The sequence below is a fragment of the Carcharhinus amblyrhynchos genome, chromosome 5 (assembly GCF_965287045.1).
Source record: "Carcharhinus amblyrhynchos chromosome 5, sCarAmb.v2.hapA, whole genome shotgun sequence".
NCBI classification, from domain to species: Eukaryota; Metazoa; Chordata; class Chondrichthyes; order Carcharhiniformes; family Carcharhinidae; genus Carcharhinus; species Carcharhinus amblyrhynchos.
The window spans coordinates 84,751,883-84,768,738 of record NC_137328.1 but is presented as its reverse complement, the minus strand read 5'-3'; the positions used below and the strand labels follow the sequence as shown (position 1 = coordinate 84,768,738).

The window sequence follows — 16,856 nt, the reverse complement described above, 5'->3', positions numbered from 1 at the left end:
TGTTTGTGATCTTATTATTGAGAAAATAAAACTAAAGAAATGTTGCAAATATAATCTTGCATCTCTTAGCTGTTTTACTTCTCTCAACTGATGTTGCGAAAGTGGTCTTGGAGAATAGACACAAGATGGTCTATAGACAGAAATCACAAGAGCATAGCTAAAACTATAAATGGGAGTCCAGACCATCTCTTACAAATCAACACAGCAGAAAACATTCCTCTGTTGCTTTTCAATTCACAGAAATGAATTGGCCATCCCAACATTTCTACTGAAAGGTATAATAAAGTGAATGTGGTCTGTCAGCATTTATTATTCTTAAAAAAATGCCAAGACCTGCAAATACTTGGGTCAGATTTCACATTGATGTAACATCTGGAAATATATTAAAACTATTGCTAATCTTGTTATTTTCAAGTATAAGGATGTTTGTTTCACCCATAAACCACTAATCCAGTTGTAGAAACTTGCATTCTCGATCAATAATGCAGGTAGGTTGCTGACCTATTGCCATGTTTATAATAGCACTGGCTTGTAAAGACTAATAGCATTTCATCTGAAATGACTGAGGAATCCAACTTTTCCATAGTTAAGATGCCTGTGCTTCAATTTAGCTTGTTATGTATTTCACCACTCTTCCAAAAGCTGTTCTATTGCTTACACAAAATTGTATTTCTTCTTAAATGAGTCTGACTGATCTTGAAATTGGACCCTAGATGCAAGGGAGAAGGGAGTAAAATTAGTCTCGGGCGAGGGCACTATAAAACGGACTTAATCAGCAGCCTGTTCGGCATTCTACCAGATTTCTTTTCAAAAAAGTCAAGAAAAATGAAAACCATTTTTCCACGTAACATATATTACATACTTTCTTTCATTCTATCAACGCAAAATGTAAATCCAAAATGTAAAAGAGAAACCAGATTAAATACAAGCAAGTGATGCAAGTCCCAAAATCAGTCTCATACAGTTTTGTATTGCAAAGGCTGAGAGGCAGTGGTAGCTTCAGTTTTTCAGATCATTAACTGGAAACTTGGGTACGTTGAACGTAACATAAGGACATAACAAACAGGGACAAGGGTAGGCCATTTTGACAATGGAGCCACTATTCAACAAGATCATTGCTGGTTCTATTTTGGCTTTCATATCACCACTGCAGCTTGCTCCTCCATAACCCAGGATGTGCTCGAAATCAAAAAACTGACTAACTCAGCCTTGAATATATTAAATGACCCAGCCTTCAATGTTTTCTGAAGTAGACAGTTCCGAAGAGTACCAACCCTCAGAAGAAATTCTTCCTCATTTCAGTCTTAAAAGGGAAACCCCTCATTTTGAAACTGTGCCCCCTAGTTCCAGATTCTCCTACGAGGGGAAACATTCCCTCAGCATTTACCCTATCACACCCCTCAGAATATGTTACAATTAGACTGCCTCTCATTCAATGGGTACAGATCCAAATTGCTTAATTTTTCTTGATACAACAAGTCCTTCAGCTCTATCAACCTACTGAACCATCTCCAACACAATTACCTGGGCAGTATGGTGGCACAGTGGTTAGCACTGTTGCTTCACACGCCAGGGATCCAAGTTCGAATCCCGGCTTGAATCACTGTCTGTGCAGAGTTCGCACTTTCTCCCCGTGACTGTGTGGATTTTCTCTGGGTGCTCCAATTTCCTCCCACAGTCCGAAAGGGTTTGAGTTGCTAAACGGCACCGGAAAGCTCTCCATAATATCCATGGAATAACTAAGCCTGCTATCCGTTGGCTCGCTTGGCGTGGGGCGTTAAGCGCATTTCAGGCCTCATCTACGAAGAAATGAGTTTTAGGTGAGCTAAATTCTCCCTCAGTGTAACTGAACAGGCACCAGAGTATAGCAACTAGAGGATTTTCACAGTAACTGGATTGCAGTGTTAATGTAAGCCTACTTGTGACACTAAAACAAACTATTCAAATCCTTCCTTAAGTAAGGAAACAAAATATACAACACCATACTCGAAGTGTGGTCTTACCAATGCCCTACAGTTGTAGCAAAACTTTCCTATTTTAAACTCACCCTTGCAACAAAGTTAACATTCCATTTGCCTTTTTAAGTGCAAGTTGTGCTAGCTTCTGATTCTGATTCTATTGAAGTTGCTGTCAGTGTGGGAAAGGTCTTGGGAAGGGCAGTGCTAAACGGCACCAGAAAGCTCTCCATGATAATATCCGTCGGCTCGCTTGGCGTGGGGCGTTAAGCGCATTTCAGGCCTCATCTATGAAGAAATCTGCGGAGCCTTGAAGGTTTTCTTGGAGAACATCATTTGGTACTCAGTTACCTACACCGAACATGCCAAACACAAGACTGTTACTGTCATGGATGTTGTCTACGGTTTTGTGGTTGAAAACATAAGGGAAAACTTTTCTGATCTATGTAAGAGAACACAGAAATCCCTCTGTACAACAGAATTCTGCAGTATCTCTTCATTTAAATGAGTTTTTCTATCCTTCCTGCCAAAGTGGGCAACTTAATATTATACTATAGTATATATTATCGCACATTAATGTTATATACTATCCCACATTATACTCCACCTGCCAATCTTCCATTTACTCACAACCTACCTAAAATGCTTTGGCAGTCTGTGTGTGTCCTCCTCAAAAACTATCCTACCTGTCTCTGTATTTCAGCAAATTTGACTACAATAAACTCAGCCTTTTCATCCACATCATTAACGTAGATTGTAAGCAGTTGAGGCCCCCAGAATAAATCCCTGTGGCACTCCATTAGTTAGTCTGTCAACTTGAAAATTATCCAGCCTCCCAATCTTCTTTCCATGCTAATATATTGTAGTAATTCCTCACCTAAAGTCCTACTTGTGTTCCTTGTGACTTTGCTTCACTTGCTTGTTCACTTGAGGTTCCCACAGACTTCTCATAAATCTTTTAGAAATTTCTATGCAGAAAATCAATGCACAAGTTGAAATACTGTACCATACATGGACAGTAAAATGCACTTCATGTTGAAATAATTTGCAAATAAATCACTGTAGTGAGTAAATTCAAGTTAGGTAATATTCACAAATCTTTCTTCTTGGTAGTTCCCAAGACTGCTTCCACCTAGGTTTGATGGGTTTTGAGATGGCTGCCAAATTCAATTCACAATCTGTTGTCTCTGCTATATGTGACAGGTGTTGCTTGGAGGTCAGATAAATAATTGGATATTCTGTGCACTCCTTCAACTTTGTCTCTGCATGTTCCTGGCAAAGCCTGTTGATGTGTTTGGTGCTTTCCTGAATTAACTTTCTCCATTTTTGTCCATCATCAGGAGTCAATGGTGATGTTTGGCCCCTTCAGAGATAGAAGCATAGAAGATAGGAGCAAGAGGAGGCCATTTGGCCCATCAAGTCTGCTCCATCATTCATCACAATCATGGCTGATCGTCCAATTCAATAGCCTAATCCTGCTTTCTCCCCATAACCTTTGATTCCATCTGCCCCAAGTGCTATAGAAACAGGCTTTAAGCACATCCCTAAAGAGTTCCAGTTCTGAGTGATTTACGCCTCATTGCTCGGTATATTGGCTTGGGGGAAGATGATGCTGTCGGACTGCCTTTCTTAATATTTGGAGGATCTTACGAAGGCTTTGCTGTTGTTACTTTGAAGTGCTTATTGCAGATTGCAGGTTGCCCAAGTATCAGAAATACAGGTAGGAGTGCAGAGATCACTGCTGTCCAGTGAACAATAATCTCAGTCTCAGGTGTGAGATCCCAGCCCTCAATTGCACTTATCCTCAATCAAAAGCAGAGCGAAGCGATAAAAAACTTCTGTTGTTCATGTTTGGCAAAAGAATTTGGCAAGACATTCACCAGAATTCTACCACCCTACCTGCCACAGAATCAGAATGGGCGAGGGCTGGACATGAAAACGTCCTTTGACCTCAAGCGGGATTTTCCGCTCTCGCTCGAGCAAGGCCTTAAAATCCTGCCCAGTGAGAATGATTCGTATTTCCCAGAATCTCAGCATTGATCTTAAACTGACACGGGAGAGGCGGCTTTGTATTATGAGACTGATTGGAAAGGAACCTTGATTTTCCCCAAAGTTCAGTGAAAGGTTAATTTTCTCATATCCTTTGAGTGAGCATAGATGATTGAAATTGAAGTGATATTGGTTTTAAATAGGTTAGTAAAAAGTCTGACAACACCAGGTTTTAGTCCGATTTATTTGATAATACTCACAAGCTTTCGAGGGGACTGCCTCTTCGTCAGGTGAATGGAGAGTTCTGGCCTCAGACAGAGCATATAAAGCACAGACAGTTTAGAGATTACTGATTAAAATGCGAATCCTTATACCTAACCTGCTGTTCAAGACCTGTGGTGGCTGACAATGTGAGTGGAGGAGCACTGATCAGGTCTTGAACAGCAGGTTAGGTGTAAGGATTCGCATTTTAATCAGTAATCTCTAAACTGTCTGTGCTTTATATGCTCTGTCTGAGGCCAGAACTCTCCATTCACCTGACAAAGAGGCAGTCCCCTCGAAAGCTTGTGAGTATTATCAAATAAATCGGTTGGACTAAAACCTGGTGTTGTCAGACTTTTTACTGTGTTTACGCCAGTCCAACGCCAGCATTCCCACATCATTAAATAGGTTAACCAGGGTTTGAAAGAGTTATTAGAACAAAGAGCCAGGATTGTCAATAATCTTGAAAAATTTATCCAAGGACTAATGGATATTTTTTCCTACTCATAAATCTCATTGCAGCAGTGGGTGCCATCATTAATTACCCTATTCACTTTGGCACTGCGCTCAGTGAAGGCTTCCATTGCTCTTCAATGAGGTTGAAAGCACCTGACAAACGATACATTGATAAAATCTGAGGTGATGTAGTTTGAAAGCTCCTGACAAATGTTACATTGATAAAATCCAGGGGGATGTTGTTCCAATGCAATCTTTCTCTAACTCCCTAACTCTCTAACTGCATTAAATCTTCATTGGACAGTTTCTTTCCATGGAACTCAAGCATCTCCACCACTAAATCAAAGCCAACTCCCACCGCCAAGGTAATGACTACATGCTGACTTTCAGTGACAGTGTCATGAAATCTTCTGCGGTTGATGACACACTCGGTCCATGCTTTCCACCACAAAGAGTGGCCAAAGTGTTATACCGTTAAGCGCTTGCAAAGAAAGATGAATTAGAAGCAGCATCATGCAGAATATGGAAAGACTCTTGTCAGTTTGAAACAAAAACAAAACCAACACAAAATATCACTTTGTTTCATGATCATCCAAGCAAAACATAAAAGCCAGAATGACAACTGATCCTTAAAATCTCTTTTTAACCAAGATTTTAGTCATTTGTGCCTCCATGGTGATGTCTCCTTGTTTGCCTTGGTATCAACTGGTTGACCAGTTATGCTTCTACGAAATACTTTACGAGTTTACTTATGCTAAATGCACTATGTAAATACATTATCTAAACCATCAACATTAAATTTTAGTCCTATTCTTAAAGCCACATAGATTAGATGAATACTCACTCATCTTGGAAAGACAGTCACATAAGAAATAGGAGGAGTTTGCAATTTGCCACTCAAATCTGTTCTGCCATTCAACTATGTCATGGCTGATCTTCTAACTCAAAGGCATTATAGATTCCAACAATTACCCTAACTATAGATGTCAGGCTAACAGGTCTGTTCTCATTTTCCCTCTCTTCCTTGTTTCTTAAATAGTGAGGTTACATTTGCTACATTCCAATTTGCAGGGACAGTTTCAGACTCTATTGAATTTTGGAAGATGATCTCTAGCTGTACAGCCATCTCTTGCAACTTTCTGGGATTTAGATCATCACATTAAGAGGATTTACCAATTTTCTTTCACTTCTCTGTAGTTAGTCGACCCTTGATTCTCCAATAGTACTTTTGTATCTTCCTTCATCAAGACAGAAATTTGGTTCACCTCCCTGCCATTTCCTTACTCCTAATTATAAATTCTCCCATTTCTGCCTATAATGAGCACACAGTTGACTTTGCTCGTCTTTTCCTTTTTATATATCAATGGAGTTATAGTCTGTTTTTAATGTTTCTCACAGTTTACGTTCATACTCTATTTTCTGACAAAGGCTGATCCTGACTCTCAACCTGCAGTGGGACTCTCTCTTTCCAAGTGTACTATCCACATAGTTTTCAGTCTCTTAGGTGCATCAAAATGACTTTGACCGTCACTTGAGCTCTAAACAAGTGCTCAATTTTCTGCAGCTGATGTGCACACATAGTCAACCAGGCCGCAGGAAATGTCCACAACTTCTCATGTCACAGGTTGAGGGTTCTGGCAGAGGGGGAAATCGTACAGTTAAGGGGGTCCAGACAGAAAGTGCAGGTGTTCTCTTAGTCCATCTTGCTAACTAACATGTTTTTTTCTGTTTTGTATGCTGGTGAGGATGATGGTTCCTTGAAGGAACGTAGCCAGTACCAGATCCATGGCACTACGGGTGTCTCAGCTGCACAGGAAGGGAGGAAAGAAAATGGAACAGCAATAGTGGTAGAGGATTCAATAGTTGAGGGAACTGACAGGTGTTTCTATGGTTGCAGACGCGACATCACCATGTGACTGAACTGCCTTGCCATGTCTTAAATTTATGTCCCCACTCCTGGTCTTTCCAGTTGTTTCAACTCTAAAGTTTCACCAACTACAATGATGGGATTTGAACCCACAGCATTACCCTGGGCTTCTGGACTACCATTCCAGTGCCATTACCACCAAACCACTGCCTTCTCCTCAGATGAATCAATCTATTCCCAGAACAGATTCTCAGATTTGAATTTTTTTGTTTAAACGATGGAAATACTCAGTAGGTCAGGCAGCATCTGCAGAGAGAAAAACAGTTAGCATTTGATGATCTTTCATCAGAACTGAAAAAAAGTAGAAATATAGTAGGTTTTAAGACTACAAAATGGTGAAGGGGCAGGAAGAACAAAAGGGAAAATCTGTGATAAGGCAAGAGAGACAGGCAGAAGAAATTAAATAACAAGAAATTTCATATTACAAAAGCTAACGGAAGTGGTAACAGGTATGGTAAAGAAACAAAAAGATGTGTCCAGATGAGGCATGAATAGTGATATAGCAGCCACCTGAATGCAAAATGAAGGGATAAAGAAAGGAAATAAGACTGACGCAGCAAAACAAAAAGGTGGATGTAGAAGTTATGGTCTAAAATTGATGAACTCAAATGTTGAATCCAGAAGACCGCAGAGTGCAAGTCAAAAGATATGGGGCTGCTCCTCGAACTTGCACTGAACATCACTGTGGCAGGCCATGGACAGAAAGGTCAGAGTGGGAGGAAGACAATTAAAATGACAAGTGACAGGAAGCTTGAGATCACGATTGCAGACTGAACAGAGGTATTCTGCAAAGCAGTTACCCAGTCTGTGTTTGGTCCTTCCAATGTAGAGAATACCACATTATGCACAGTGAATATTATAGTTTTAAGCATGCAATTGAAAGAAGTACAAGGAAATTGGTATTTTTCTTGGAAAAAGAGTGTTTGGGCATTTGATGTTAAGAAGGGAGGAAACTAAAGGGACGAGCATTGCATCTCCTGCAGTTGCAAGGAAAGGAGTCTTTGGAAAGGGAGGGATGTTGGGAGTGGCTAAGTTGTGGACCAGGGTATGCTGGAGGGAAAAATTGCTTTGGAGTGCAAGGGAAGCTGTGCTTGGTAAAAAACCAAAAGAGAAAATGCTGGAAAATCTCAGCAGGTGTGGCAGCATCTGTAAGGAGAGAAAAGAGCTGACATTTCAAGTCTAGATAACCCTTTGTCAAAGCTAAAAGGCATCGAAAGTGGGAGGGAGACTTTTGTACTACAGGGTGAGGAAATGAAAGATGAGCCAAAGCCACAGAAAAGAGCAAAAGACTGCTAATGGCTGTCCATAGAGAGAATAAAAAGGTGTGAATGGCCAAACAGCAGAGATGCCAAAATGAAAGAATAAGCTATAACAGAAGATGATGTTGGGGGCAGGGGGATGGAAAATGGATGGGACAGAGATAAAATTTAGAAAAGGGGAAGAAATGGTAAGGGAAGGAGGATAAAGTAGGCGAAAGAGTGGAGGGGGGAAGAAAAATGAAGGAAGACAATAAAGAAATAAAAGGTAGAGAACAGTAAAAAGTTAAATAAAATAGAATGAAAACAAAGGGTTCAAGGTGAGATAGAGCAAATCATCTGAAGTTGTTGAATTCGATCTTGAGATCAGAAGGCTGTAAAGTGCCCAGCTGAAAGATCAAAAGCTGTTCCTCTAGTTTTCATTGAGTTTACTGGAACATTGCAACAGGCATTAGGGAATGGGAGCAAGATCATGTGTTAAAATGGCAAGCAACTGGAAGGTCAGGGTCCTGACTGCTTTGCAGAGCATGTTCGGTCTGAGCACAATCACCCCCATCTACACTTGCTCTCTCCAACATTGGAAGCAGCGAATACATCAAATTGAAAGAGGCACAACTGAAACAGTGCTTAACCTGGAACGAATGTTTCAGATTTTGGTTGGTAAGCATAGAGGAGGTAAAGGGAAAGGTGTTACACCTTCTGCGACTGCGTGGGAAGGTGCCATGAGTGAGAGGAGAAGTGTTGGGTACAATGGAGGAATGGATTAGATTATTCTGGAGGAATACAGAGGGAGTGAAGGTAAGATGTGTTTGATGCTGGCATCACGCTAGAGTTGGCGAAAATGGTGGAGGATTATGCTTTGCGTGCAGAAGCTGATGGGGTGAAATGTCAGAACAAGGGGGACTCTATCCTTATTCCGGGAGGGAGGAGAGGGGGTGAGGGTCGTGGCGCGGAAGATGGGCTGCACACTGTTGAGGGCCCTGTCGACAACTGTAGATGGGAATCCACGGTTGAGGGAAAAGGAGCACATATTAGAAAAGTGGCATCATCAGATTAACTGTGCCGGAGGCAAAGGAACTGAGAGAAATGGATGGACTCCTCACAGGATGTAGGGTATGAACAACTGTAGTCCAGGTAGTTGTGGGAGTCAGTAAGCTTGTAATGGATATTGGTAGATAGTCTATTGTTGCAAATGGAGACAAAAAGATCAAGGAAGGGAAGAGAAGTGTCTAAGGTGGACCAGGTGAAGGCAATGGAGGGATGGAAACTGGAAGCAAAGTTGGTGAATTTTTCAAGGTCGAGACAAGAGCATGAGCAGCATCAAAATAGTCATTGATGTACCGGTAAAGGAGTTGCGGAATAGTAGGGACCCAGGTAGGCCTGAAACAAGGAATGTTCCACATACCCCATAAAAAGACAAGTGTAGCTAGACCCATGCAGGTACCCATTGCTACTCCTTTGATTTGGAGAAAGTGGGATGAGTTAAAGGAGAAGTTTCTGAGAGAGAGAAAGAGTTCAGCCAGGTGGAGGAGAGTGGTGGTGGATGGGATTTTTCAGGCCTCTTTTCAAGGAAGAAGCAAAGAGCTCTCAGGCCATCCTGGTGTGGGATGGAAATACACAGAGAATATACATCCATGGTGAACAGGAAGCAGTTCAAGCCTGCAAACTGGAAGCTGTCAATATGGGCATCAGAGGAATCCCGGACATAGGTGGGAAGGGAATGGACCAGGGGAGTGAGGATGGAGTCAAGTAAAAAGGAAATAAATTCAGTGGGGCAGGAGCATGCTGATACAATGGGCCTACCAGGACAGTCCTTTTTGTGGATTTTGGGAAGTAGGTAGAAGCAAGACAATGAGGTTGGAAGCTGTGAGGGAAGGCATCCGGAGGACATGAGGTCAAAGACGGTGTTGTAGATAATGGTTTGATGTTCAGTGGTGTGGTCCTGGTCTGGGGGAGGGAGGAGGAAGTATCTGAGAATTGGCACTCAGTCTCTGTGAGGTCGAGGTCAGTGAGCCAGGCAACAACAGCACCCCTTTTGTTGGCAGGTTTGATGACAGTGTCAGGGTTGGACCTAAAGGAGCAAAGGGCAGAAAGTTTGGAAGGAGAGAGGTTGGAATGAGGGGGGCAGAAAAATTGAGAAGGGCAATGTCCCATCGACAGTTTCCAATGAAAAGATCGAGGGCAGGTAATTGTCCCAATGGGGATATCCAATTGGAGGCAGAATGTTGGAGGCACGTGAAAGGATCAGTGGAATGGGTGGAGGACTCTTGCCCAAAGAAGTGAGCATGGAGACGAAGACGATGAAAGAAGAGTTTGTCGTGTCAAGCCCGGGGTACATTGAGGTGGGAACGTAAGGTGTGCTTAGAAGATGTAGCTGGTGGTTGCATCATGCAGGAGCTAGGGAAAATGGTGGAGAATGATCAGTTGAATACAGAGGCTGGTGAGGTGGAAGATGAGCACAAGTGCATCCCTATCAGTTTTGGGAGGGAGAGGAAAGGATGACTACAGAAGTGCACGAAATAGATTGAACATGGTGAAAGGCCTTGTTAACCACGGTGAATGAGAATCTCCTGTGAAGAACTAAGGAGCCAGGACACAGCAACTGAAAGAATGGAGTAGGATTCTTATAATAAGCAGGATGTGAGGAAGTGAAGTTAACGCAGCTATGGGAGTCTGTTCGCTTGTAAATAAGGTTTGCTGATAGCCAGAAATGGACAGAGAAGTCGAGGAAGGTTAAGGAAGAGTCAGTGTTGGACAGTGTGAAGTTTAAAATTTATTTATTAGTGTTACAAGCAGGCTTTTATTAACATTGCAATGAAGTTACTGTGAAAATTGCCCAGTCACCACATTCCGGTGCCTGTTCAGGTACCAATGCACCTAACCAGAACATTTTTTGGATTGTGCAAGAAAACCAGAGCACCTGGAGGAAACTTGTGCAAACACAGGGAGAACATGCAGACTTGCACAATCGGTGACCCAAGCCAGGAAGTGAACCCAGGTCTCTGGCGCTGTGAGGCAGCAGTGCTAACCACTGTGTCACTATGTCGCCCTGGTAAGTGAAGAAAAGAAATCAGAAATTTAAGTTTACAGTTCAGGGTGAGAAGAGCAAGTAACACCAATAAAGTCATAATTGAACCTGAAAAATAAATGGAGAGGTCTGAGGAGGAGTGGAATATGGAATATTCCATATATCCCATAAATAAGGCTGGAGTAGCTAAGACCCATGCAGATATGTTTTTATTTGGAGGAAGTAAGTAGAGTTGAAGAAATTGTTCAGTGTGAGAACAAACTTAGCCAGATTTCAAACTGAGACTTGGTTCACAGAACAATAAGCTTTTTTTAAAGGAGGCTTCTTTCAATTACAAATTTGCAACGGCATTCTGATGAGAAAAGAGTTTTTTTGCAAGTCACCATTAATAATTGCACGTTTGGAGTACAGAGCTGTCTCTGAAAGAGCTGCCTTGAACATGTGCATTATATAATTCCTCAGTTTGAGATCCTACACAGAAATTACTGTAAATAATTTTAACTATCAGTTTCATGAGTTTTAATAAATAGCCAAAATATATGTATATTTCATACCTTTTAATGCAGTAGAAGTTTTGTCCTTTTCTTCTGATCCTCCTAGCTGGTTTTGTGCCATGGTAATCCACAAGGTTGAAAGAACAGAAACCACCAGATAAACAAGCATCCAATCAGTTTCACTTGATCAAGTTAAGTAGAACTAAAGTAACAGAACAGAAAAATATGCTGTCAACTAGCGTTGTGAATATTAAGGCTATGTTTTAAATACAAAAATATTTAGCTTTTCTGCTACGCACTTAAACTTCAAGTTATCCTATATTTTGTAAATCAAGATTGTAATTAATAAATTTGATTATTTAAAATAAAGTAGGGAAATGTGTTTAGATCAATGTGTTTAAGAACACTAAATGTAAACATTAAATGCAGTTTGGAAATAAAAACTTTCAACAATGGATGGAAGTATGAATTGATATGTAATTAATGGCAGGTGTTAAGCATTGAAGTCATGCGCATCCCACAAATGCAAACATCAATGTTTACAACACATGAACTACATCTGCCACAGTCGCTAGAAATAAACTTGACTTCAAATCTTATTTTAACTAGTATGCAGAACAAGCCAACATAAAAATGTTAATTGGAAATCAAGTGGAGACCATTAATGATTCTCAGTATGTTACTTTACACTGTATTTATTCATTCCTTTGGCAAATGCTACTGCTGACCCTTGTAAATCCAGTTATGTCTGTTATCATCGTGTATAACCAAAGCTTTTGTTTCAAGCTTCACAAAACAATGCACATCAACTTGTTCAAATCCAAAATTATCTGACCTATCGTAGCAAGAACTTCTATTTACCCCCCCCCCACCCCACCACAATATTTCATCTTAAACTGAAAACAGAGCTGCCTCACGCTGGATTTTTACTTCAATCTTTTAAATTTTCTGGTCAATTGCATTACTCAAGAATGAGGACTGTTAGCTCTTTCAATCATGTTGTTCAACATGCCAAAAATATTAACAAAATCGTTCGGAGATGTAAGTCAACTTTGCATTTATTTTTATTAAATTGACATGGGTGTTCTATGATCTCACTTTAAAACAAGGCCTATTATTTGATTTTGAAGAGTACGGCAGAGCAGCTACGATTGAATGGGGGTGTACGTTTGTGTGGGTACTTGCACTAACATGCCCAACATGGGGGTGGGGGACGACTCAGAGCCCGAGGCTCGTGTGGGTCGTCGTGTCAGCCCGATCATCTTGGTGAACGGGTGGTCTCTTTCTCTGCCGCACACGGACCCACAGCTTCCTTGTCTCTCACACATAGCGCCGCAGCTCGACGCACTGGGAATCACCCAACACCGTGCAAGGGAAAACACCGCCCGTACCGTCACAGCACAGCTCTCCGACCGCCACTCGAGGAGCAGATTCCGACTACCCCACCACCTAATAAACAAATCATAAAATCCACAATGCTGGAAGTGACAGAACACACACGCACACGAGGAGCCCGAACACCATCTAGCACCACAACATGGGAAAGAATCAGAACGGAACCGGAACCCGGCCGTCGCCATAGCAACCAGTTCGAACACGACGACGAGACAAGCGCGCGAGCCTAACGGTCGCGATCCAGAGGAGGAACGCGGCCGGAAAACACTCAGTGAAATGTCAGCGGCGTCATTCGCCGGTGGCGAGCGAAGCGGGTGGAAGCTAAAGCTTTTAAAACTACGGTAAGGGACGTTTTACTCGCGGATAGATTTTTGGGAGGCGGGACCTGCTGTAAAGTTTGATGCTGTTGGAAGGGTCTCCAGGTGACCTCAGCCTCAACTATCGTATTAGACACTTGCCAATTTAATAGTTTTAAAAGGTTTTTTTTTGTCGTTCCCTTAATATCGTCAGTTACTTGAGTGTCCTCGGATCTTCAGTCACCCTGGCCACTCTAGCTGCTGTTGAGCGAGTCACTAGTGTAATTAATGGTTCAAGCCCAACTATTGGAACCCCTCCTCCCGTGCGCACCCCCCCCCCGCCCACCTCCCGTGCGCACCCCCCCCCCCGCCCACCTCCCGTGCGCACCCCCCCCCCCCGCCCACCTCCCGTGCGCACCCCCCCCCCCCGCCCACCTCCCGTGCGCACCCCCCCCCCGCCCACCTCCCGTGCGCACCCCCCCCCCCCCGCCCGCCCACCTCCCGTGCGCACCCCCGCCCACCTCCCGTGCGCACCCCCCCCGCCCACCTCCCGTGCGCACCCCCCCCGCCCACCTCCCCTGCGCGCGCCCCCCCCCCCCCGCCCCGGTCACTGTGTGGAATTTACACATTCTCCCTGTGTCTGCATGGATTTCCTTCGGTTTTCTCCCACAGTCCAAAGATTAGGTTTAGGTTAGGCAGGTTAGGTTGATTGGCGGTGCTAAATTGACCCTCATGTCAGGGGGATTAGCAGAGTAAATTTGTGGGATTACAGGAATAGGACCTGGATGGGATTGTGGCTGGTGCAGACTCGATGGGCGAAATGGCCTTCTATGATTTGATTTTTCAACTTGGATCCTTACTCCTGACTGTTCCTCATGCCTTATTTGCTAATAATCCAAATTACTAACTTTCATTGGTTTAGAATAAGGGTCATCTGGTGTTGTCCCACGTCTGTAACCAGAGTCTTGTAGACTAAACACAAATATCTATCCCTAATTCCCTGGATCTCCATTGTAAAGAAAAGATACATCTTTGTAGACACAGATCACTTGTATAAATAATGGCTGGGATTTTATGCCTAGAAATGTCGTAAGCACCATGGAAAATTTGATGAGATAGAGAAAAGTCCATTGACTTTGGCTGGGATTTTCCAGTTCCCACCCAATGTTACATTCTCTTATCAATAAAATAGCCTATCGTAAACATTCACATCAATGTACCCATTCCCACGGATACTGAAGCCATTAAGAACAAATGTTAATAACACTTACTAGCATAATGTCAGAAAAAGAATGTTTCCCTCTAATACAGATGTTTTGCCCTACAAATACGGTTAATCAGTTAACTTAATACAAGGCTCTTGATTGAAGAAAAGTGCCATCCTAAGTTCAAGCTACTGAGCTCAGACTAATATTGGTTATTGGGCTTGTTACATGTATTAGCATAGGGCGAAAAGTATTGTTTCTTGCACACAATACAGACAAAGCAGTCTGTTCATAGAAAAGGAAAGGAGAGAGTGCAGAATGTAGTGTTACAGTCATAGCTCGGGCGTAGATAAAGATCAACCCTAGGGTGGTGAGGGATTGGAATCCCCTGCCTGCTGCAGTTGTAAATGCGCCTAGTTTGGGGGCATTTAAGAGATCCGTGGATAGGTTTATGGATGGAAAGGGTTTGGTTTAGGTTAGCGGGTCATTGCTTTTTAACTGGTCGGCGCAACATCGTGGGCCGAAGGGCCTGTTCTGCGCTGTTATGTTCTATGTTCTATGCGAGGTAGGTCCATTCAAAAGTCTGATGGCAGCAGGGAAGAGGCTGTTTGAGTCGGTTGGTACTTGACCTCAGACTTTTGTTGTTTTGGGTATTGCTGACAAAAAAGATCTCAATTACACAATGTAATTGAAGCCAATATAATTTCTTGAATCCAGACTTTTTGGTAACATAGTAATAAAATCAACACCAGTTCCTCCTAAACAGTTATCTTAATTGTGAAGTTTTGGGATAAAACAATTTCTGTATCAAGAACCAGTTTCAAAGTCACATTATCAATGACCATTGATATACAGTAGAAGATAGATAGTGGTCTTTGTCACAACCTGTGGATAACTGGTCTTGTCAGCTTTCCTTTTTACATTACAAACCTGGAGATGTAGAGTCTAGGTGTTCATTTGTATTTCGGACTAAGCTTTGAACAAAGGCAGCCTGAATATCACCAAAATGCGTGATCTAGGTGAGTCTATTCAGATATCCCTCCCCCCACTCCTCTCATCTTCTGTAATTAGATCTGTAGTCAAGTGGTCCTAGTATTTATTTATTTATTAGTCACATGTAAGGCTTACATTAATACTGCAATGAAGTTACTGTGAAATTCCCCTAGTCGCAACAGTCCGGTGCCTGTTCGGGTCAATGTACCTAACCAGCATGTCTCTCAGAATGTGGGAGGAAACCGGAGCACCTGGAGGAAACCCAGGCAGACACGGGGAGAACATGCAAATTGCACACAGACAGTGACCCAAGCCAGTAATCGAACCCAGGACCCTGACGCTGTGAAGCAGCAGTGCTAACCACTGCTACCGTGCTGTCCTGTAGAACACAGATTGATCATCAGTGACCAGATTACTAAGTAAATGTTGCTTCATATGATAGCACTGTAGATGACACCTTCCATCATCATCTACTTGTTCATAGACCGTGACACTGTCATCACATGTAGTTCCTCAGAAAAGGCCTATCTGGTTTCATGTACAGTAGTCAGAATGTGCCATCCCACAAATTACCACTTCTACCAGGGCAGCACGGTAGCACAGTGGTTAGCACTGCTGCGTCACAGCGCCAGGGACCTAGGTTCAATTCCGGCCTTGGGTCACTGTCTGTGTGACGTTTGTGTGTTCTTCTCACGTCTGCGTGAGTTTCCTCCCACAGTCCAAAGATGTGCAGGTTAGGTTGATTGGCCATGATAAATTGCCCCTTAGTGTCAGGGGTATTAGGAGGATAAATATATGGGATTACAGGAATAGAACTTGGGTGGGATTGTTGTTGGTGTAGGATGGATGGACCAAATGGCCTCTTCTGCATTGTAGATTTTATTACCATGGAGGGATTGGAATTCTGGACTGTTAATCCAGCATCATAACCATGAGGCTGCTATTACATTGCCTTGCCTGTTAAAAACAAGGAATGGCTTTGAGGTTTCCAATTTTTTTTCGGAATTTTACCAGCCTATTGTGATATTGCCAATCTAATTGTCTCTCTTTAAATTTGATGTGTGAAAATTTTCTAATATCACCATGACAGCTCTCCCTCTACTTAGCTGATACTGTAAATAATTATGCAAATGACTTTACACCAGAGAATTGAGCACTATTTTCATTTGACCTTTTAGATATGAATTGTAACTATTCTTGGAATTGATTTAGATCTCAAGACCAAAATCTGCCCACATTGCTCTAGAAATATTGAAAATAAAATCAGAATTTTAGAACAATAATTAACAAACTAACTTTGCCATTAAATTGTAAAGTTAGATAAGATAGGAAAAGGAATACCTCAAGTATAAGATTTTACAGTGCTTTGGAGAATAAATGCTGGAAGTAATATTCACTTTCAATGCTTGGGCATTAAGGTGGTTGTGTAGATCTGCCATCTGTTATAAAACTGTATAACAGGCAAGCAGTGGCCTCCACTGTGCTACTGCCCAGCGATTGACAGTAAAAATTATCGAATTATGTCTATAAGAAACAAATTATTTTAAGTGACAATACTGCTCAATCTAAAATTTGATTTCTCCACCAGATATTTCTGCACA

General features: G+C 42.2%; 1 protein-coding gene across 5 annotated transcripts in view; it reads right to left on the bottom strand.

Annotated features, from left to right (window-relative positions):
• Window positions 1-13,198, bottom strand: part of arb2a (ARB2 cotranscriptional regulator A) — a 529,674-nt gene extending 516,476 nt beyond the window's left edge. For 3 of the 5 annotated variants that reach the window (XM_080189121.1, XM_080189123.1, XM_080189124.1), the window contains exons 1-2: window positions 12,758-12,901; window positions 11,427-11,568 (exon numbers count right to left, since the gene is read on the bottom strand). In XM_080189121.1, the coding sequence (XP_080045247.1) occupies window positions 11,427-11,535 (109 nt within the window). In that variant the 5' untranslated portion in view covers window positions 11,536-11,568; window positions 12,758-12,901. Of the gene's footprint in view, window positions 1-11,426; window positions 11,569-12,757; window positions 12,902-13,146 lie in introns of those variants that run through there. The other 2 variants (XM_080189122.1, XM_080189125.1) reach the window with 2 other exon arrangements.
• Between the last annotated feature and the right edge of the window lie 3,658 nt (window positions 13,199-16,856).